Raw genomic sequence first — 22,592 nt, forward strand, 5'->3', positions numbered from 1 at the left:
GTGTCAGAAGGTTGAAGCATCGCTTTTTTTTCCTGTTGTATCCAGTGACAGGACAAGGGGTGATGGAAAGAAGCTGGGACACAAAAACTTCCATTTAAACATAAGGAAAAGCTACTTCAGTGCTGAGGTGAGGGAGCCCTGGCCCAGGCTGCCCAGGGAGGGTGGGGAGGCTCCTTCCTTGGAGGGCTTCAAGCCCCACCTGGACACGTTCCTGTGTGACCTGATCTAGGTGGGACCTGCTTTGGCAGTTGGGCTGAACTGGATGATCTCTGAAGGTCCCTTCCAGCCCCCACCATTCTGTGATTCTGTGTGACCTCCTGTTTTGTGGGAAAATCAGAGGATTTGAAGATCTATGTTGTCTTTTGGGGGGACAGATTTGCATTGCTAATTCTATAGAAGAAAATGGTACTGCTTTTAGATATTTGTGTACAGTTTCTGGAATGCCACAGTGGTTCTGTTTGGCTACTTGGTTTTAAGTGGACAGAATCACAGGATGGCAGTTGTTGGTAGGGCCCTGCAGAGCTGCTGCAGCCCCAGCCCCTGCTCCAGCAGCTGCCCCTGGCTCAGGGGGCACAGGAACGTGTCCAGCTGGGATTGGAAACCTCCTGAGAAGGAGCCTCCACACCCTCCCTGGGCAGCCTGGGCCAGGGCTCCCTCCCCTCAGCACCAAAGCACTTGCTCCTCCTGGACCAGGGGCACTTCTGTTCTCATCCAGCTTCAACCTCCACCTGCTAGATCTTGTTATGGCTGGTCTAGAGGGCTTAAATGAAATGAATAAGGAGCTTGAAAATTGTTCTAATGTCATAGGCATTCAGGAGGTCGAAAAGAAAAGGGTTTTTTTTTCCCTTTTCTGTGCAATTGTCTGAACAGGAGAAGTGTCATGATAACCATCAGGTTTGGTTCATCTAGGCTGTGTAGAGCAGGCAGTTGAGGGGAGCATTTCTCCTTGGACAAAGCTTTTTGTGTGTAGTTACCTGCTCACGTTGTTCTCTCTTGGTGGTCATAAAATTGGTTTCTGTTGGGACAACTGAGGTGTAGTCTCATATGTGAGTGAGCATGAGTGGTCACTCAGGATAATAGAGAAGAGCTGGATTCCAACCCAGATGTTAAGTCCATGTCCTGCATGATGTGAGAAAGCATGAAGGTAGATGTTGGCCAGTTCTGACCTGTGATGCTGTATGAAGGGACTGTGTAAAGAGCAATTGGGGAAATCTTCTTTAGGGAACTTCTGCAGAGAGGCCAGTGCAGGGCTGCTGAGATGCTGAGGGGCTGCAAGATGTGTGTGAGGAGGAAAGGCTGCAGCCCTGGGGCTGCTCAGCCTGGGCAACAGAAGCCTGAGCTCAGGGGGATCTCAGCAGTGCTGCTCAGTCCCTGCAGGGTGGGTGTCAGGAGGCTGGGGCCAGGGTTTGGTGTGTGGTGGGCAGGGGCAGCCCAAGGGGTGAGGGGCACAGGCTGGCACACAGGCAGTGCCCCTGGCCCAGGAGGAGCAAGTCCTTTGGTGCTGAGGGGAGGGAGCCCTGGCCCAGGCTGCCCAGGGAGGGTGTGGAGGCTCCTTCCTTGGAGGGCTTCAAGCCCCACCTGGACACGTTCCTGTGTGACCTGATCTAGGTGGGAGCTGCTTCTGCAGGGGGGTTGCACTGGATGAGCTCCAAAGGTCCCTTCCAACCCTACCATTCTGTGATTCTATGATTCATTACAGAAAGGGCACATGTGTTGTTAACCTGTGCAGGCTTCTGCTCAAATGACAGACCCAAAGAGCACCACTTATCCATTTGTAGATCATTGCAGAGCATAGTATTAAAATACTCATGGCAGACTCTTCTTTCTGTGCTTTGAATCCTTGTGATTGATTGCACACTTACTGGACTTCAGCAGGGTTGGCCACAGTTGATGTTAACTTTGTGTGTAACAGAGGCTCCTGTGTTCCAGTCACGGGCTCTGTGGAAGCCTAAGTAATGACTGTGGTGTTTAGAGGAAGAAAACAACTCTTCTGCATGGTCAAAGGTAATAAGCAGATTTGATGGTACATGGGCTCTGTTTTTAAAATAAAAATGTACATTTTGCTCTTCAGCAATATTCTAGTTCACTGGAGCAAATGTTTTCTGGATCACACAGTGCCAGGTGAATAAACACCACATTGAAAGGCGAGAGTGAAACACAGCGTCTCGTGGGCTCCCAGTGACATCAGTGGGGATGAAGGCACTCAGGACCTCTCAGAATAAAGCCCATGAAAAGAAACATATCACCTGCAGTGAAAGAAGCAAGGGTTTTATTGTTGTTTAATCCCCCAGAGTTGGAAGCATTTGGGAAGCAAAGTTGTAGCAGGATGTGGTATAACCATAGTAACGACGGGCTTCTGCACAACTGGAGTGATGAATTTCACTGAAGGGAATGCTGCAAGAGAAAAGCAGGGCTACCAGAATCTGAGCCCACAGAAAGAGTTAGTGCATTTAAACACATCTTTGAACTGACACATACTGAAAACTCCAACCCTTTGTAAACCTGGGTGTACCACAGAAGACAAATTGAAAAGCCTCCTTATCACTCGGTGTGAAATAAGCACTAATCAGTAAAGCAGAACATTTAGGCTTATCATCTTTCCTCTGATAGCTAAAAAAAAAGCCCTTCTTCTTGGTTTATGGTTGGATTTTCTTTTTCTCTTTGAGGGAGGGTAACCAGAGTGCTGATTGCTGAAAGAGGGGTGCAGGTTTGCTCTGCGTGGCAATGATGGAGCTGGGGCTGCTCCCCTAGCCACAAGGCTTGTATTGGCTATGACACCAAGTACATTTAAGCAGCCACTTTACAGAGATATTCAGGGAAAACTGGGTCCTCAGCTCCTGGGGTTTCAGTTTTGAGTTGTTTCTATCTCTATCTCTGCTCCACCAAGGTGTAATATCGTCTAATGAGTTGAGAGAATAGTTATTTCAACAGCCTCGTGAGATATTTGTTCAACTGCTGGAATTTGGGCAAAGGGAGTAAATGCATTTGTGGGTTTTATGTCCATCTCACATAGAATCACAGTATCTTTAGGGTTGGAAGGGACCTGGAAAGCTAATCCAGTGCAACCCCCCTGCCAGAGCAGCACCACCTAGAGCAGGGCACACAGGAACTCATCCAGCTGGGGTTGGGATGGCTCCAGAGAAGGAGACTCCACAGCCCATCTGGGCAGCCCCTGCCAGTTCTCACCCATCTCAACAGGGAAGGTGTGGTACCCAAGTGCAGTGATGATGAGCTGGGTTTCAGAAGTTTCCGTCCCCTTTGCACTCCCATGGGCATCACTGTGCCAAGGGAAGCACTGGGAAGCCTCCAGGCACATTTCAGGCCAAGCAGCTTCCAGCCTGGGAAATGGAGCTGCTGAGCAGAAAAACAGGGGAAAAATCAAATGTCCCAGGTGCTCTGGGGCTGTTGGGAGCTTTTTGCCTAAGTCTCTGTTGATTGAACACTTATGTTGAGCATGGTGTGGCCTCCAAAGAGATTTAAATGGCCAATGCTACAATATGGAGAGTGGAACCAGAGGGGAATGAGGGAGTTTTGACATGGGAAAAGAAGCTGAAATGGATCTTTGCCAGATGCTGTTTCCTTGGGGCTTTGGTTAGAGAGAGGGACCTTCCCCAGTGCACACAGTGCACTGAGCTGGAGCACTTGGGTCAGAGCATGCCTCTGTATCCCAAGTTATAGCTTGAGCCCAACAGTCAGATGCTGTGAGATCACCATGCTTTGCTGATCTTCAGACAGATCCACAGCAAGGTTTCAGCACTGGCCCATCAGCTTCATGGTTTCCATGCCAATCTATCAAGAAACCTCCACAAGTTCATTTCTGCAGCTCATCTTTGAGTGAGAAATCAGCCACAGGTACTACAAGAAAGCAATTCCAGCCTTACCAATAGGGAAGAAGACACTCCACCAATCTCCTAAACCACAACCACCCAGTTTCCAAGTGCAGCCACCACGGGAAGAACCGTGGGAGGAATTCATGGGGAAGTTTGTCATCATAATGGATGATGACACAGCACATGGCACCCCAGACAGGTGAGGCTGCATCTAGTGGAACAAATCTGTATGGATGATGCATTTCTGCTGGAGCAGGCAAAGGCTTCCTCCTCTGACATGATGATTTATATATTTGCAGCTCTTGCCCAAAGAGTAATGCCCCAAAGTGGGTCATTGGAGCCCTCTGCTGAATACACACTCTCAGTGCTGGGAAAGGAGGAGGAATAATGCTTTGGAAAGGCAGATGCTGCAGATTTAATGTTTGGAGGGGGCAAACTGCTGTAATTAAAATACAGTATGGAAATGCACAAATAAATGTTGCATGTCCAGGTGGCAGTGTGAGGCATAACCAGTGGTGTGGTTTGGAAACAGTCCCAAACCCAGAGCTATGGGTCAGCCCTGAGCTTGAAAATGTTTCACAGAATCCCTGAATGGTGGGGGTTGGAAGGGTCCCCTAGAGCTCAACCAGCCCAAGCCCCTGCTAAAGCAGGTTCCCTTTGCTCAGGGGGCACAGGAACGTGTCCAGGTGGGTCTGGAAACCTCCCAAGAAGGAGCCTCCACACCCTCCCTGGGCAGCCTTTAAGTAGATTTTTTTTGTTCCAGCTTACATGTCCATTACCCCTGGCACTGGAGACAACAGTCTCTTGACAAACACTCTTTAAATACTTGTAAGTGTTAATGAGATCCTCCCTAAGGCTGAGGAAAGGGGCAGCACAACCTCCCTCCCCCTGCTGCCCACACTCTGCTGGATGCCCCCAGCATGCCATTGGCTTCTTACCCCCCAGCCCAGGCTGCTGCTCATGGGGAGCTGCTGCCCCCCAGCACTGCCAGCTCCCTCTGTCAGAGCTGCTCTCCAGCAGCTCCCCCCCAGCCTGTGCTGCTCATGGGCTTGTTCCTCCCCAGCTGCAGGACTCTGCCCTTGCCCTGGGGGAACCTCAGCAGCTCCCTCTGTGCCCAGCTCTCAGCCTGCCCAGCTCTGGCTGAATGGCAGCTCAGGCTCTGCTGAACCAGCCCCTGCTCCCAGCTTGGTGCCATCAGGGCACTTGCTCAGGGGACACTCCATCCCCTCACCCAGCTGCCTGATGGAGATGTGGCATCAGCCTGACCCCAGAACCCATCCCTGTGGAACCCCACTCCCCACAGGCCTCCAGCTCCCTTCTGTGCCACTGATCCCCTCTCTGGGCTCTGTCATTCAGACCCCTTTCCATCCACACACCAGCCACTGACCCAACCCACACTGCCTGAGCTTTCCCATGAGGGTGTTATGGGAGATGGTATTAAAGGCCTTGCTGAAGTCAAGGTAGATGCCACCACTGCTCTCCCCTCACCTACCTAGCACGTTACATCAGGTTTGAAAAGGTTTGAAATCCTTTTATCTCTCCTGTCCTGTCTTTAGTTACAGCTGTGCTCCATATGGTGCTTCTAAAACTGTGGGGTGTCAGCTAAACTGCAACTATCAAAATTAGATTAGGCTTTATTTATTTTGTTCCTTTAAGGCAGCCTCCTGCACTCATCTGCTGCCTTCCTCTGCCAAGGCATCTCAAGGAGACTTTTAAATGATGGGCAATACCATACTAATAATCAACAACCCTTCCAGTGCCAAGGTCTCTTCCTCCATCTGCTGTGTTATCAGGAGCCCACCATGTGGTGAAGATGTCCCTGCACAGATACATCCCCATCTTTGCCTTCTTCTCCTCAAGAAAAAAAAGCAAGTGAACAGGCATGGGAGAAGCTGTGATTTCTACAGAGGGCAATGTTTTGTGTGGTGACTGTTCCTCTAATCCCAGTGCTCCTCACCAAGTCAGAGAAAACAAAATGACAGATGGGAAACCTGAGGGTTTGTGCAGGCTTGACCTGTTGTTTTGAACTTCCTCATGTCAGGGACTCGTTGGAGAATCAGCTTTACTGTGCTGAAACTGTATTTTACAGGACCCCTTATAAACATACCTCCAGCTGCATCATTTTACTTCCAGTGCCCTCTTGCTGTAGTGGAATTGAGACATTTGCAAAGGTGAGGCTGCACAAGGCAGTGATCCCAAAGGTGTTACTGGGATAATACCCTCTGGGTCTACTTGTTCTCTATCACTCTGGGCTGATGAAAGCCTGATGGTCAGAGTGTAAATTACACCTAACCTGGAGCTACACTGTGTTATCTGAAGCTTCAGCACAACTGAGAGCAGGGTCTATATCAAGGTTTGCCAGATACATCCAAGATAAAACCCACCACGGTGTTAATCACAAGTAGTGCTGCTCTTGTTTTATCCTCCTCATGGACAGGAGGTCATAAGAAGGAGTTTCATTTCACTTTTGGTAGCCTTAGGACTCTTTTAAAGCCTTCACCCTGAGGTGCTGGAGGAGTAATGAATCCCCTCGGCGTGATGCTGGGACTCAGCACCATGCAGCGTTTTCAGATGTGAGGAGATGAACATTGTTCTGTGCATCAGGTTCCTTGTTAGTATGGGGGTTGGGGTTTTTTTTTGTTGTTTAAAAAGGCTCCATTGAAGTGTCTTGCCATCAAATGATGCTTTGATCATATCCATTTGCTGTTAATGAATCCAGATGGGTTAGAGACAACTGGGTTGTAACTGATAATACACGTGCTGCCTTTTCTCGTGTGGAGTTTCAGAAGATCCTGGGCTGGCCAAGCTGACAAATCCAGCTGTATGAACGAGGCCTAATGCATCCTAAGATATCATGCCCCCAGAGACACATGCAGATGTGGCATGATTCCTTTGGAGAAGGTTAAAATGTTAAGAGGTAAAAGAATAGCCATCCCATGTCTGGCACCGACTTCTTTCATATGGTAATCAGCTTTCCCCCTTTCCTTTATATCCTTTAAAATCAAGCAAGTAACTTTGTGTTTCCTTTAAATAAAAGGCCTTCTAAAATGAAGAAGTTGGCAGGGGCTTAGCTGTGATTTTGATGTTGTAGAGAGGAGAAAGCAAGTGGGAGAAACTACGTAAGAGCCGGCAATGCCTTCTTTTTTTAACGTACAGCCTTTGGATCTTGGAGCTGCTGTTTGGTCAAACGTTGTAAAGAAATAGAAATGGGGTGGATGGAGAGCAGGTTTCATTCCTCTTTGTATGGCTGCACGTGCAAGTCACCATGTTCTGTGTCATACAAGGGTGGATGGAAGGGCAGATGCTTCCCCTTGTAAGCCAGGAGATGTCGGTGGGTAGCTTGGGTCTGATGCAAATCCCACCCACCTCTCACCAGGGAAATGCCAGTGGGAAAGGAAAAGTACAATCATCCTTGCAAAGAGAAGCAAAAGTGGATTGAAAGTGCACAGTAACTCAACTTCTGTATTTTCCATTTGTGCCCTCAGGATGGTTTGGGTTAGAGGGGATCTTAAAGCTTATGTATTTCCAACACCCCTGCCGTGGGTGTTGGAAATACATCTTCCACCAGCCCAGGCTGCTCCCAGCCCCATCCAACCTGCCCTTGGACACTGCCAGGGCTGGGACACCCACAGCCTCTCTGGGCAGCCTGTGCCAGAGCCTCAGCACCCTCCCAGGGAACAACTTCTTCCTCACGTCTCACCTGAATCTCCCCTCTGTCAGTTTGGAGCCATCAGCCCTTGTTCTTGTGGATCAAGTCAGCAGCTTGGAGAGTCAGCTTTTCCTTTGCTGACAGACAAACACTGCCCATGGAGGCAACTTTAAACCATCTGGGTGCAAAGTGAAGCACCTCAGCTGTACCCCCTTGCACTGATTGTGGTCATTAGTGCTTGAAGGTTGAAATACAGCAGCTCCTTGACCAGCCCAAATGTGTGATTATGCCTTACCTCTGTCCCAGTGAATCTGATGGATCTAGTTTCCCCAAGTTACTAATTTTCACACAGAATATGCCAGCCTAATATACACAATGTTGAGTTTATTCTCAAGGGAGAGGTGCCAGATCAGTCCCCCATTTTCACAGGCTTTGGGTAGGTTCTTAAAATGCTGCTTTTCCTCTCTCTGGGGGTCAACCTGGCACACCAAAGAGCCTGGGCAACGTTTGAATCCTGCAGCTCACGAGCTGTGCTCACACTTCAGAGCCGAGTGGTGTGAAAGCAGCATCCTTGGCTGCTACAGCCCCTCCACACACAGTTATCTGCTTCGTTTGCTTGTGGTGACTCCAGGCTGCAGGTCCTGTAGGGTTGTTTGTTCTCCTCTGTGTGCATCAAGCTCTAGGTGGGATTGAATATTTATGGAAACACAGATACTTGTAGCAACAGGAGAAGCAGAATAAACAAGAGCATCTGAGAGACAGCTCCACCAGACTACATCTTTGGACAAAATAATCCCAAATTGTTGCTAATTACAATATGAAAGATCAGTTAATTCCTCTGATTTGCTTAAGAGCAAGCTTAATAAGATACAGGAGCAACCAAAGAGAAGTTTGGGTTTCTTTCCTCCAAGTACAGTTGTGAGCCAAGGACATACCAGGAACAGCACAGGCAGTGACTAAGCTTTTGTTGAAACCCCCACATGCTAAGGAGTCGTGTGTGCTCCGAATGAGGATGAGGTTTGCAGATGCTTTTGCACCAAATCAGGGACAGGTGGGAGAGCAGAATCGATTCCTGTCACTCAGAGGTTGCTCTTGGAGGAGCAGGATTATGGATCAGGGCGATGCTGCCGCCCTTTAATCTGGAAATCAATAGGGAGATGGAAGTTGGGCTCGTGGGGATGTGGCAGAGACGATGATTTGAGGTTGGATGAGAATTTGCTCTGCAAACAACTGAGTCACTAACTCCTCTTCATGTTCTGATTAACACAAAGAAAGGGCTAAATTCAGCTTTGATGCAGTTCTCTCAAGGTCTCTGGGATCTCTCCTATGTAATATGAGTTCAGGGCTCCCAAATGCTTGTCTCCTTCTCTGCCTTTGTACATAGCTCAGGAAGCTCACCACTCTACCAAACCAAGTATTCATTCAATTGACATCAACCTGGGACTTTGATGACCTTCCTTCTGTCTTGTGTGTAGCAACAAAATGAAACACAGCAGGCAATGCCATAAACACAAACTGTGCCAAGTCACCTTGGGGTGCCTCCAAAATCCCCAATTTGTACAGAGCTGTTTAAAGTCTCAGACATGATATTTCCTTCTGCATCTTCCAGACTTCCTCACCTGTAGGACAGGGAGAAGTGTTCTTGGTTTGCAGATTTGCTGTGCTGTTCCTGTGAGTGTAATGTACTGGTTGGAGTAACAAAAGGATTGAGCAGAAAGCTTCTGCAGCTCTGTGAATGGGAGTGATGGGTGAAATCCATGGTCTTCAGGGTAATCTGCAATCTGTGAGTTAGGCTGAAACACTCAGGGTTTACAAGTCCAAGCAGGGCTCAGCGGAGCTGTGTGTACCTCCTTCCTCTAGAAATCACCCTTTGGCATTTTGAGGTTTCACCTGGTGAAGGAAAAACTTGGTGAACTTGGCTGGTCCTCATCAGCTGGCTCAGAAATCCAACCTTTCAGACCTGCTATTCAAACCCCTGAGCCACCCTTCTTCATCTCTTCTTTGTCTTCATTTGTTCTGCGTGGACTCGGGGTGCATCAGCTCTCCAGTTGCATCTCTGACACTAGTCAGCACAACATGAGAGGGCTGAAATGAAGATACCCACCAAAGCTGCTATTCACACTCCAGCTTTCCTTTCTTTTCCAGAGCACAGTGATTGTGGAGAAGACTGTTCAAGACCTGATGAACCTGATGCACGACTTGAGCGCCTACTCAGATCAGTTCCTCAACATGGTGTGTGTGAAACTCCAGGAGTACAAGGACACCTGCACCCTTGCCTACAGGTACAGGCAGGCTTGGAAGCTGCTGTATGCTGACATACTGCTCTTGAGCTTTTGCTGGTTTGCCATGAGTAGGCAGGAGGCACTTCCAGACCTCCTCTCTCCTGGGATGAGCAGAGACACACCTGGGAGTGCTGGTGGATAATAAACTGACCACGAGCCAGCAACGTGCCCTCGTGGGCAAGAAGCCAATGGCAGCCTGGGGGCAGCAAGCAGAGTGTGGGCAGCAGGTCAAGGGAGGTTGTGCTGCCCCTCTGCTCTGCCCTGCTGAGGCCTCATCTGGAGTCCTGTGGCCAGTTCTGGGCTCCTCAGCTCCAGAGGGACAGGGAAGTGCTGGAGAGAGGCCAGTGCAGGGCCACCAAGATGCTCAGGGGACTGGAGCATCTTCCTGGATGAGCTCTAAAGGTCCCTTCCAACCCTACCATGCTGTGATTCTGTGATATAGCTATTGCTTTCTCATAAAGCAGGTCAGAACCTTCCATTTGAGTGTTCCCAAGAGATTCAGCTAGATTTTAGTTAGAGATTTGGATATTCAGATCTCATGGCAATGCAGAAATCAGTAACCACAACACCCCCTAGAAATACAAACTCACTGGCTTTTGTGAAACTTTCCCATAACCATTCTGTAAACTTCTGTAAACATCTGTCCCAGGCTGTTTTAGAATCACAGAATGGCAGGGTTGGAAGGGACCTTTAGAGCTCATTCAGTGCAACCCCTCTGCAGAAGCAGGTTCACCTAGATCAGGTCACACAGGAACGTGTCCAGGTGGGGCTTGAAGCCCTCCAAGGAAGGAGCCTCCACACCCTCCCTGGGCAGCCTGGGCCAGGGCTCCCTCACTCCAACACTGACACAGTTTGTTCTTGTGTTTCAATGGAACTGTTTGTGTTCCAGCTTCATCCCATCACCCCTTGCCCTGTCTTTGTTCATTAGCATTCTGGGGTGATCCATCTGTAACCGCTTCCCCAGCCATGCTGTGGAAGCTAAGTGCAGCACAGTCCCCCTGGGCACAGTGTTATGGGTTGTTTGGTTTCAGTCCTTTGGGTACTTCCTTGAGCATAGTTTTTTTCTGGGTAATCATTGATAAGTAACTCATTCTCTGTACATCCCACTTGCCCATCTGCAAAATGTCCCTCTCTGGAGAGGGAAACCAGGAGTGTGCCCTGCACCATGAGGATAAATACTTGCATTGAAAGACACTAAAGATGCTGGAGCACTGTGGGCTGTAATAATAGCTGCTATACATAATATTCTTTAATGGCTAATTGAGGCTGGCAGTAGCAGGGGAAGCTGAAAAAGCCCCTTGTGTTTTCTGACCAAGAGCAGTAAGAAATTATTTCCTATTGCTTGATTTCATTCAGGAGAAGCTTCCTCTGGTGAGTGGCTGCATATGGGCTTATTATGATGATTATTAATAACACCAACAATAGCAATGAGCACACATATGGGCTAAACTTTGTCTGAGCACTGATTTAAATTGGTAGCTGCTCCTGTGCCGTTGTCCAAAACGCTCCTATTTTATATGAAACTTCACTGACTGCAGCCAGACAACAGATGTAATTTCTTTGGCTTGAACTTAAAGGTCCTTCCTTCCTTCCTTTGCTGATACCATTCCTGGATTTGGCACCTGCTGAGGAGTAATTAGGACAGCCCTAATTTGGCAAGATCCTGATTACAGCAGGAGGAGAGGGGGGAAAAAAAAACCAACCCAAAAAACAAAACAGGAAACGTTCTAGTTTTGCTGCTAGCAAATGACTGACTGAAATAGCAATCTATATCCATTTCAAATGATGCAGAGGAATAGAGCAGCTCCTCAGCCTTCCCAGGGCGAGCATCTCCATGCGTGGCAGCCTTATGCCCTCTGCAGGGATCTGGCGGCGAAACGGCTCCACACAGCCTTTCCCCTTGGACCAGGGCTTTCCCTGAGGGGTTCAGGTGGCTAAATCCTGATGTTGGTAAAGTTGGTGGAAGGGGAGGATCATTGAGAAGTGCTTAAAGTCCCATCGAGCTGTGAATTAGTGAGGTGAGCTGTTGGAGTAAGGGAGAGTCTGGGCCTGAGACGTCAAGGGAGGGAGATTGTAGGGAGGCAGAGAGGTGGTTTGGGCAAGGTTTGCATGTGGCATTCGTTTGGTCCACACCTGCATGTGTTTCTTGAAGGTGAATATGAGCAAATGTGGGGGAAATGTGGATGAGCAGGGGACTGGAGCATCTTTGCTATGAGGAGCCTGAGGGGTGAGCTCAGTCATGTTCCAAACCCATCAAGGGTGGGTGTGAGGATGGAGCCAGGCTGTGCTCAGGGATGGCCAATGGCAGGACAAGGGGCAACGGGGACAAGCTGCAACAGAAGAGGTTCCAAAGCAACACAAGGCCAAAGTTGTTCCCTGTTGAGGTGAGGGAGCCCTGGCAGGGGCTGCCCAGATGGGCTGTGGAGTCTCCTTCTCTGGAGCCATCCCAACCCCAGCTGGATGAGTCCCTGTGTGCCCTGCTCTAGGTGGTGCTGCTCTGGCAGGGGGTTGCACTGGATGAGCTCTCCAGCTCCCTTCCAGCCCTTCAGATTCTGTGTTTCTGTGAAAGGCTGCAGGACCTGGGGCTGTTTAGTCTGGAGAAGTGAAGGCTGAGGGGGGAATCTCATTAATAGTTACAAATGCCTAAATGTCAGGAGGTTGGGGCAGCATTTTTTTCAGTGCTATCCAGTGACAGCACAAGGGGAGATGGGATGAAGCTGGAACACAAACAGTTCCATTGAAACACAAGAACAAACTGTGTCAGTGTTGGAGTGAGGGAGCCCTGGCCCAGGCTGCCCAGGGAGGGTGTGGAGGCTCCTTCCTTGGAGGGCTTCAAGACCCTCCTGGACACGTTCCTGTGTGACCTGATCTAGGTGGGAGCTGCTTCTGCAGGGGGTTGCACTGGATGAGCTCTAAAGGTCCCTTCCAATCCCACCATTCTGTGATTCTATGACTTTGTGTTGGACTTTGATATAAGTAGCAGAATGGATATTGTTGTTTCAATTGATGGTGGATTTGGGGAGCAGTTCAATCTGCTGTAGGTGAGATGTGTGCTGCAAATGACACGTTTGTGAGAAGTACAGTTTTGGTTTGACACAGTTTGCAGACATGGGTTTTGTGTTCTGACTGATTTATGAGGTTGGGGGTTAAAAATGAAAACAGAAATGGGAGGTAGAGCCACAAAGCCTCCTGCTGTGTTGGCAGTGCTTTCCTTAAGTCTTGTCCAGCCCACATCTGGCTCCTTCTTCAGCAAGTTTCTGTGAGAGCAACTCTATTCATGAGCTAAGCCAATAGAGTTGAACCACTTTTATGAGGCTTTGGGACATCTTGCAAGGCTGTAGAGGGAATCACAGGGACAGGGAAAAACCTGATTAGCTCAAGGTAGCTACCTTTAACATGAGTCTTTCCTTTTAATCTCTTGCCAACACCCTTCTCAGACAAGCTTTGCTCTTTTGAGCACCAAACCCAATCTCTTTCCATGTCTTTCTGCAGAGATGTCCTCATGTGTACTCACAGTCATGTTAAACTGTTGTCCAACTGTAAGGTCTATGCTCTGTATCCACTCCCTTCTTCCCAGTATCCATCCTCCCTCCCAAGAACAACCATCTTCTTGTGCATTTTTCAGCCTATCTGAAGAGTCTGAGTAAAGGCACCATTCACCCAAGTGACTCTGTAGTGGAAATGGACATTTCCAAAGGGTGATTTGCCTTCATGACCATGTGCCTAAACTGTCTGGAGGTGCCCAGCTCTCACCATCATCTGTGAAGACAGTTTATGATGACCTGGGTCAACTGTCTCAGATGAATCTGTAAAGTTAAGTGAGGTAAAACTGAGCCTAAATCACTCCAGATGTTATGGAGAGAAGAAATCATGGTTCCTGCTTTCCAGCCAAGCAAAATAACATTAAGCCTCTTTCTATTGATAAGGATGTGGGGAGCAAAGGAATTCATCCAAGGTGTGGGGCTGGCAGTCAGTGACATTTCTGGAGTCCCTAGGAAATGCTTTTGCCACTTCAGTTTGCTGCTTTTTACTGGCATCTTCCCCTTCTTGCATTAACTTTTTGGTTTTCAAGTTATCTCCTTGTCTCATTCTGGCCAGGAGTCTGTCTGCCTCAGGCTGTTAGGTACCTGGCATATGCTGAGCAGACCCTTTAGCAGTATGAGCAGAGCTCAGCGTGGAACTTGGCCCTGGGAAGTTAAAAAATCATCATTTCCAGATAATTTGGCACAAGACAGTGGAGTCCAATCAACCCCTGTGGGCCCCAGATGTTTTGCTAATGAAAAGCCACGATCCCCCAGCTGTGTCTGGGGACATTCCCCATCACTCTGCTCCCACCTCAGGGGTGACAGTGGTGCAGATCTGGGACCATTACCACCAGCAGATGTTTTCTGGATGAAATTCACTGAGCTGGGAAGGGGTGAAGCCTCCTCACTCATGAGCCATCACCTGTGTAAGTGTTACACCTATTCCTTACCAGCTCCTGGGAGCTGGGTACAAACAGATGGCGCTTTCCTTGGCTCGTTGAGCTGTGAATTAATTAGTTGATTATGGCACTGGTGGTAGCAAGTAACCCTATTACAGCAGCAGGAATAATTACAGAGGAGTTTTGGAGAAGGGAGGGTGTTTGAAGGGAAGTGTTTTGAGCTGTACTGAAACATGTCATCCTGCCTAGTGATAATTCACTCGAGGACACGGATTAGATTGATGTTGATAGGAGTTATGGAGGTTGAAAGCTGTCTGAGATGCTGGAAAGAAAAGATGGGGGGAAAAAAGGAGTCTGTCATTGATGGGAAAAGCTGGGGTGTCTTAACAGAGATCAGGGTATACACCATCCTATTTAACATCATCCTTAAGGAGGGGGTGTTTGGAGTTAAACCAACCTGTCAATAAAAATTAGAAGGTGACACAATCATGGGAAAGAACAGGGACATCACTCCAAGGGACACACAGAGTGGTGGCAGCATCCCAGCATCGATTAAGTTGAAGCTCCCTATTGATGTCAAGAGAGAATTTGGCTCAGGGCTTCAGTGGCTCATGGGCCTGTGAGAATCATCTTGCCAAAAGGTGAGAAAAATAGGAGTTATGTGGGTTAGGCTGTTGGGAAACATTGACCTAAAAAAGCAAAGACACCTTCCTGTGCCCCCCTGAGCAAGGAGAACCTGCTTTAGCAGGGGCTTGGGCTGGAGCAGCTCTGCAGGGTCCTGCCCACCCCCAAGGACACCAAGCTCAGTTTGCAGCTTGCTACAGCAGCCCAACACCCCCTCCAAAAAGCAATAAGGAGTTTTGAGGGCAGCAGATAATAAGGATAATAATAAGGATGGTAAAAACAGAGAAGTAGCTCTGTCCTCTGTATAACTCCATCAGAAGGCTCCCAAAGATGCCTCACCTTGGTAGACATCTGAAGGGCTACGATAAGGCTGTAAATAATTGAAGAGAGTAAATAGTGAAAGCAGAGAGAGCTGAGGCTGCTGTGAAGGGAAATAACAGGGAGTAATGAGATGAAATTGAGTAAAATAAAACACCAGCACAGTATCAGGATTATGGTTTATTTCTTATCCAAGTTAGGTTTGTTCAACTGTGAAATAGACTCCCAAGGGAAGGAGACCATGGCTTTAGTCGTTTCAATCTGGAGAGGACAAAACACTGGCTAATATATTCAATGGAACAATTGTTTAGCCTTGGCAGAGAAATAGCCAGATACCATCAAATTCAGCTTTTCCATCTTGATGTCAGAGATTCAGGTTCTTTTCCACTCCCTCAGTTTTCACAGGGGTTAAAAACAAAAAGAGACCTTTTTTTTCCCCCAAGTTCCTAACAGCAGCAGAAGGACAAATTGCAGCTTTGACACCGAGGTCTTCTGTAGCTGGAAACCAAATTCATTCTTCTGCCTGTGGCAGGTTGAGCATGAAATGTAAAGAGAGGGAAAATGTGTTTGTGAGTGCATTTGTGCTGCCAGTCAGTGGGATCTCAACTGACTTGAGAGTTGGGCACAGAGGAACCTGCTGAGGTTCAACAAGGACAAGGGCAGAGTCCTGCAGCTGGGAAGGAACAACCCCCTGCAGCAGCACAGGCTGGGGATTGACCTGCTGGAGAGCAGCTCTGCACAGACACACCTGGGAGTGCTGGTGGATAATAAACTGACCATGAGCCAGCAACGTGCCCTCGTGGGCAAGAAGCCAATGGCAGCCTGGGGGCAGCAAGCAGAGTGTGGGCAGCAGGTCAAGGGAGGTTGTGCTGCCCCTCTGCTCTGCCCTGCTGAGGCCTCATCTGGAGTCCTGTGGCCAGTTCTGGGCTCCTCAGCTCCAGAGGGACAGGGAAGTGCTGGAGAGAGGCCAGTGCAGGGCCAGCAAGATGCTCAGGGGACTGGAGCATCTTCCTGCTGAGGAAAGGCTGTGGGACCTGGGGCTGTTTAGTCTGGAGAAGAGGAGACTGAGGGGGGAGCTCATGAATAGTGACAAATATCTCACTGGTGGGTGTCAGGAGCTTGGGGCAGCACTTTTTTTGATGGTATCCAGCAACAGGACAAGGGGTGATGGGATGAAGCTGGAACACAAACAGTTCCATTGAAACACAAGAACAAAGTGTGTCAGTGTTGGAGTGAGGGAGCCCTGGCCCAGGCTGCCCAGGGAGGGTGTGGAGGCTCCTTCCTTGGAGGGCTTCAAGCCCCACCTGGACACGTTCCTGTGTGACCTGATCTAGGTGGGAGCTGCTTCTGCAGGGGGTTGGGCTGGATGATCTCTAAAGGTCCCTTCCAACCCCCACCATTGTGTGATTCTATGTGACATATTCCTTTCCACAATTGGTGTGTGCTTACTGAGCAGAGGTTGGTTTCTTGGTAGTAGGTGAAAGAACTGATAGGTTTGCTCCATGCTGGTAGGAAAAGAAGTAATCTGTTCTGTTACAAGACAGATCAGCATTGGCTTCTGTCTCAGGGCTCCTTTCACTGATATCCTTTATGAAATGAAGGTACACACAGTGTTGTTACTTTTCTTTCTATTTATTGACCAAAACACACCTTTCATGAAATCCAACACGAGACCAGTTAACCCACACAAACCCCTCAGGCATGTGCAGGGTCTTTCTTGTGAATCCTTCATGACCCTTCACAAAACCACCACCTGAATGCTAGTGACAGCTCTGAGCATCTGTTTCACAGGACCACACAATGACAGAGGTTGGAAGGGTCCTCTAAAGATCAACCTGTCCAAACCCCCTGTTAAAGCAGGTCCACCTAGGTCAGGTCACACAGGAATGTGTCCAGGTGGGGTTGGAAACCTCCTGAGCCTGGGCCAGGGCTCCCTCACCCTTACAGTAAAGTAGCTTTTCCGTAGGTTTAAGTGGAACTTTTTGTGTTCCAGCTTATGTCCATTGCCCCTTGTCCTGGCACTGGAGACAACAGAAAAGACTGCCACCATGTCCACTTGACAGACACCTTTGGAATACCTGTGTTGCTGAGATCCCCCTGAGCTCAGGCTTCTGTTCCCCAGGCTCAACAGCCCCAGGGCTGCAGCCTTTCCTCCTCACACACATCTTGCAGCCCCTCAGCATCTCAGCAGCCCTGTACTGTCTTACTGCCCATTGGAGAGGTCACCACTGTGATTTTCCTTTGGGTGGTGTGAACTGGTCACACATATTTCTTCTGGAGCTCATGAAACAATCCAACTGGTCGCCATGCAAGGACTTCCCAGACAAAGACATGAATGGGATGAAGCTGGAACACAAAAAGTTCCACTTAAACATAAGAAAAAAGTATTTCAGTGTTGGAGTGAGGGAGCCCTGGCCCAGGCTGCCCAGGGAGGGTGTGGAGGCTCCTTCCTTGGAGGGCTTCAAGCCCCACCTGGACACGTTCCTGTGTGACCTGATCTAGGTGAGAGCTGCTTCTGCAGGGGGTTGGACTGGAGCAACTCTGCAGGTCCCTTCCCACCCCCACCATTGTGTGATTCTATGAAAGACATTCCAGGTGCCCCACAGAGAAGGAATTCAGTGATAGGCTCTAGAAGGAAACACCAGCACCTCTACTTGCCTTTTCCAAGAGGTGGAAAACACCTGCCAGAACCTTTCTGTCTATTAAGCACCCTGGGAATGGGAGAGGATGCTCTCTCCAGTCACAGTGTGCCTGTCAAGTTGCAGGCATTGATGCTGATGGTTGTTCATGAGGAATCCTGACACAGAAACCAGGCAGCTAATGGAGTCCTCCAAGCAGAGTATCCCTGTTATCTCCTGCAATTGCCAGTGAGGAATTTGGATTAGTTACAGTGTGGAGAATATTAAACTGGGGATGTCTTCGTAATTGGGGTGCTCTGTGAGCTTTGGTTCTGATTTGGCTGAAATCTCTGTTATTAGGTGTTTTAGGTGACTGGAAAGAAGATCCTGGACCTTGCATTTCCTTTTGTTGCATCAGAACAGGCCCCCAAGCTGGGCCAGCTGGTGTGTGACGAGCTGGTGGCTTCCACCCAGGTCTTCCTGGGCTGGTTTCCACGTTGCAGTCACAACACAGTCAGCAGCAGCTGGCGATCTCCATTGAGGTTGCAGAGAACAAATGAGCTGTGGAGAAGCTACCTGCTCACTCCTCTAGCACAGAATGACCTCCTCTGGTTGTGTAAATGATTGCAAGTTGAATGATTTTAAGGGTGGGGAGAATATGGGCCCTTTTTTCCTTGAAGGACTCCATCAAAGTACATCGAGAGCAGTGACTTTAAGAGAATGAACAGCACTCGTGCTGCTGTGCTTTGTCACATTCCTCTTTGGACTCCTTCCCTAATGCTTAATGCACATTTGTGTGTGATAGGGATTTTAATCAACATGTGGAATTGAGTGGAAAGGCCAATTTGCTTCACACTAATGTGATTGTTGCTGCTTTCCCTGTAGGAGCATCGTGCAGTCGGATGAAAAGCTGGTGATCAGTGCATCCTGGTCTAAAGATGATGACATTAGCAGGCTCCTGAAATCTCTGCCAAACTGGAGCAACATGGCTCAGCCCAAGCAACTGAGACCCAAGAGAGAGGAGGAGGAGGACTTTATAAGGTAAAATATGCTATGAAGTTGTAAAATGGATTTCAAGGAGAGTGACAACAAGGGTAAAACCTGCTGGGAACAAAATAATTACAGTGTTTGAGTAGCTGTTGTGTCCCCAGGTGTGAGAAGAGGTTGGGATGTGGTTTTTCCTCAAGTAGAGTGATGAAACTTGAGTCCATGTGCTGTTCTGCTGCCTTGATTTTAAAGCCAGGCACCAGTTTTGCTGAACTGAGAACTTGCTGTGTGCTTCCTGGATTTGGTTTTGTTGATGGCTTTGAAAAATCATTAAGGAAGTTACCTGTTTGGCAGGTGCAATAAAGAGAGCAGCAGTCTGCAACCTAATGGAGGGACAAACTGGTTGTACTGGGCAGGAATTCACATAATCACACAGAGTGTTAAGGATTGGAAGGGGGCTCAAAAGCTTATCCAGTGCAACCCCCCTGCCAGAGCAGCACCACCTAGAGCAGGGCACACAGGAACTCATCCAGCTGGGGTTGGGATGGCTCCAGAGAAGGAGACTCCACAGCCCATCTGGGCAGCCCCTGCCAGGGCTCCCTCACCTCAGCAGGGAACAACTTTGGCCTTGTGTTGCTTTGGAACCTCTTCTGTTGCAGCTTGTCCCCGTTGCCCCTTGTCCTGTCACTGGCCATCCCTGAGCACAGCCTGGCTCCAGCCTCCTCACACCCACCCTTGATGGGTTTGGAACATGACTGAGGTCATAGAATCATAGAATGTTAGGGATTGGAAGAGACCTCTAGAGCTCGTCCAGTCCAATTCCCTGCAGGAGCAGCTCCCACCTAGATCAGGTCACACAGGAACGTGTCCAGGTGGCTCTTGAAGCCCTCCAAGGAAGGAGCCTCCACACCCTCCCTGAGCAGCCTGTTCTAGTGCTCTGCCACACTCAGAGTGAAATAATTCACCCCTCAGGCTCCTCTTCTCCAAGCTCAAGAGCCCCAGCTCCCTCAGCCTTCCATCAGAAGAGAGATGCTTCCAAAACTGGTGTTGTCACCAAAGCTGTGCTCCATTGGAGCCACGACCTGGTGATGTTTCTCCTCTGTCCCAACCCCAGGAGCTAAGTAAGGAGATTCAAATGGAAGATACTGGTACCTCCAGAAGGGATTATTTCAGAGGCAACTTATTGTGTCCAAACCAGGTTGTTTCCACCTTTTTCAGGCGAGTGAAAGCATGGAAGCAGTCAGCTTCCCTTTCCCTGCACACTGTCAATGGCTTCGTCTCTCAGTTGTTGATGCATCCTGAAGAAACAGGTTCTCTTTGTCATTCCAGTGAGTTGAAGAGCTTGTCTGCACATTCCCATCACTGTTCATCACTTCCTTGATTGGCATTTGGCTGTAAAACTGTAGGAGTAAGTGAAGCTGTCAAAAATTACAAGTCTAATTTGCCCAGATTGTCATTTTACTCATTCACTGAATGGAAGCACAGTGACATAGAAGATGATGCAGTCTAGAGGGAGGGATGACAAAGAGCATCAAATGTGTCTAGTCACAGAAATGTTTGCTCATACTGCAGTGGGGATAACCAGCTTTGCCAGTGCTTCAAAAACCCCTCAGTAACACTGCTTTCCCTCTTCCCCACTGCTTTTCCCTTCCAGTGGCACTGGAAGAGTGAGGATGCAGAGCCCTTGAGGTCGTTGTGCAGTCCCTGAGCTGTTTGAGAACCATCCATTCAGTCCTAGCTTCCATCTTTGACTTCACCCTTTGTTTCTTGGCACAGGAAGGTGCTGGGATGCCCTTCTGCCTCTCACTAATGATTTCTGAGCCATCAGTGTGGGACATAAGAGCTCCCATGGATGCAACACTGGGTGCTGCTGCCTGAGCAGAAGTTCCTGGCCAGGCTAAATGTGATGGCCAGGCTCAGCCTGATGCTAACAGTACCAACATTTCAATCCTAATATGCATTTTATTCCAGTATTGTCATTCTCACTATGCATTAATTGGAGTATTTTGTGCAATTGTGTCAGAGGTGTTAGAATGGAAAAGCTATTAAGTCATCTGCATTGAATTCCCTGGGAGAAGCTCCTGTGCCACGTCCTTTTTTATTTGTAAGCCTAAGCATTAGGACAAAGATCTTTTTCTCAGGATCTGTTTGCACAGAGCATCATGCATTAAAGCCTCAGCTCCTCAGAGTGATGTGTGAATGCTCCTGGAGCATTAATCTAAATGCTAATAATTGGTCCAGGCCAGTTTTAGCCATCGATGGGAAGAGACGTGGCTTATAAACTTCCTCAGGAATCTGGGCAGGGTTCAATAGATCTCTCCTGAAAGCTTCACAATGAAATTAATTGCTTGTCCAATTTTTTGTCATCTTCTTTCTCATTTAAGCAGAGTGGGTTTCAGGCTTTCTCCCAATACAAAGGAACACGATTTTCTTCGCTGCTCTCGCTTCTTTCTCTTCCTCTCGGTGCTGCTGATGAGCTGGGAATCGTTCTGATGGGGCCACCTCTGCCTGAAGGCTTCAGCAGAACCAAGGGGAAGTGGGCTCTGTGGGTAGCTTGGTTATTAGGGTCATGGCTGTGGTGGGAGAGCCTGGGAGAGCTCATTTTATTATCACTTTGATGGTTGGAGCTATTTAAAACCTCGATATACAGATCTCCACTTGGGTCCCAGACCCCGCTCCTCACACAGCAGGGAAGGGGCTAAGAGTCCTTTCCTGGAAGGGAAGGTTTAAGCTTAGTGAAACATGGGAGCATGTTCTTTATGGAGATAAAAGGCTGACAGCAAGGTTTGAACTGCTTTGCTGCATCTGTAGTGGATTGGTGCTGGGTAAGCAGTGTGTGCCCACCAAAGCCACTCTGTCACCCCTCAACTGAACAAGTGGAATGAAGATATGAGGAAAGACTCCTGGGTTGAGATAAGGACAAGGGGAGATCACTCCCCAGTTACCTTCATGGGCAAAACAGACCACTTAAGGAAATGAATTGAGTTTGTTACCAATCAAGTCAGAGTGGGATAATGGGAAATAAACACAGATCTTAAAAACACCTTCCCCCCACCCCTCCCTTCTTCCCAGGCTCAGCTTTACTCCCAGTTCTCTGTCTCCTCCCCGTGAGAGGCACAGGGGACAGGGAATTGTGGTCAGTTCATCACACACTGTCTGTGCCACTGCTTCCTCCTTCCACTCTTCCCCTGTTCCAGAGTAGGGTCCCTCCCACAGGAGACTCCTTCACAAGCTTCTCCAACATGGACCCTTCCCATGGGCTGCAGCTCTTCACAAACCACCCCAGTGTGGGTCCCTTCCAATGGCTTCAGTCCTTCAGGAGCACACAGCTCCAGTGTGAGTCCTCCCTGGGCTCACAGCTCCTGCCAGCAAAGATGCTCCAGTGTGGGTTTCAATCTGCACAGGTCTGGAACTTACTCCAGCATGAGCAATCCATGGGGCCACAGTCCCCTTTGGGCAGCCCCCTCCTACAATGTGGGATCCTCCCTGAGATGTGAGGGGGGTCTGTGCTGCCCTGGGCCCTCCATGGCTGCAGGGACACAGCTGCCTCACCATGGGCTGCACCACAGCTCACAGAGAGATCTTTCTTTCAGTGCCTAAGCACCTCCTCCCCTTCCTCCTCCACTGACCTTGGTGTCTGCAGAGATGTTGCTCTCACATATTCTCACTACTCTCTCCAGCTACAATTTCTAAGGGGTTTTTATACCCCACCCTTCAGAGATCTGTTATCCCATAGGCACTACCACTGTCACTGAGGGCTCAGCCTTGGCCAGCAGCATGTCACATCCATCATGGACCCAGCTGGCATTGACTCCATCAGACTTAGGTAAAGCTTCTGGCAGCTTCTCACAAAAGCCACAT

General features: G+C 48.9%; 1 protein-coding gene across 1 annotated transcript in view; it reads left to right on the forward strand.

Moving 5' to 3' along the window:
• The window catches only part of EXOC4 (exocyst complex component 4), a 457,325-nt gene that overhangs the window by 359,944 nt on the left and 74,789 nt on the right, over nucleotides 1-22,592 (forward strand). Inside the window, exons 12-13 of the mRNA XM_062020282.1 lie at nucleotides 9,625-9,761; nucleotides 18,630-18,785. Of these exons, the coding sequence (XP_061876266.1) occupies nucleotides 9,625-9,761; nucleotides 18,630-18,785 (293 nt within the window). The remainder of the gene's footprint in view (nucleotides 1-9,624; nucleotides 9,762-18,629; nucleotides 18,786-22,592) is intronic.

This window comes from Colius striatus, chromosome 1, assembly GCF_028858725.1.
Source record: "Colius striatus isolate bColStr4 chromosome 1, bColStr4.1.hap1, whole genome shotgun sequence".
Lineage (NCBI taxonomy): Eukaryota > Metazoa > Chordata > Aves > Coliiformes > Coliidae > Colius > Colius striatus.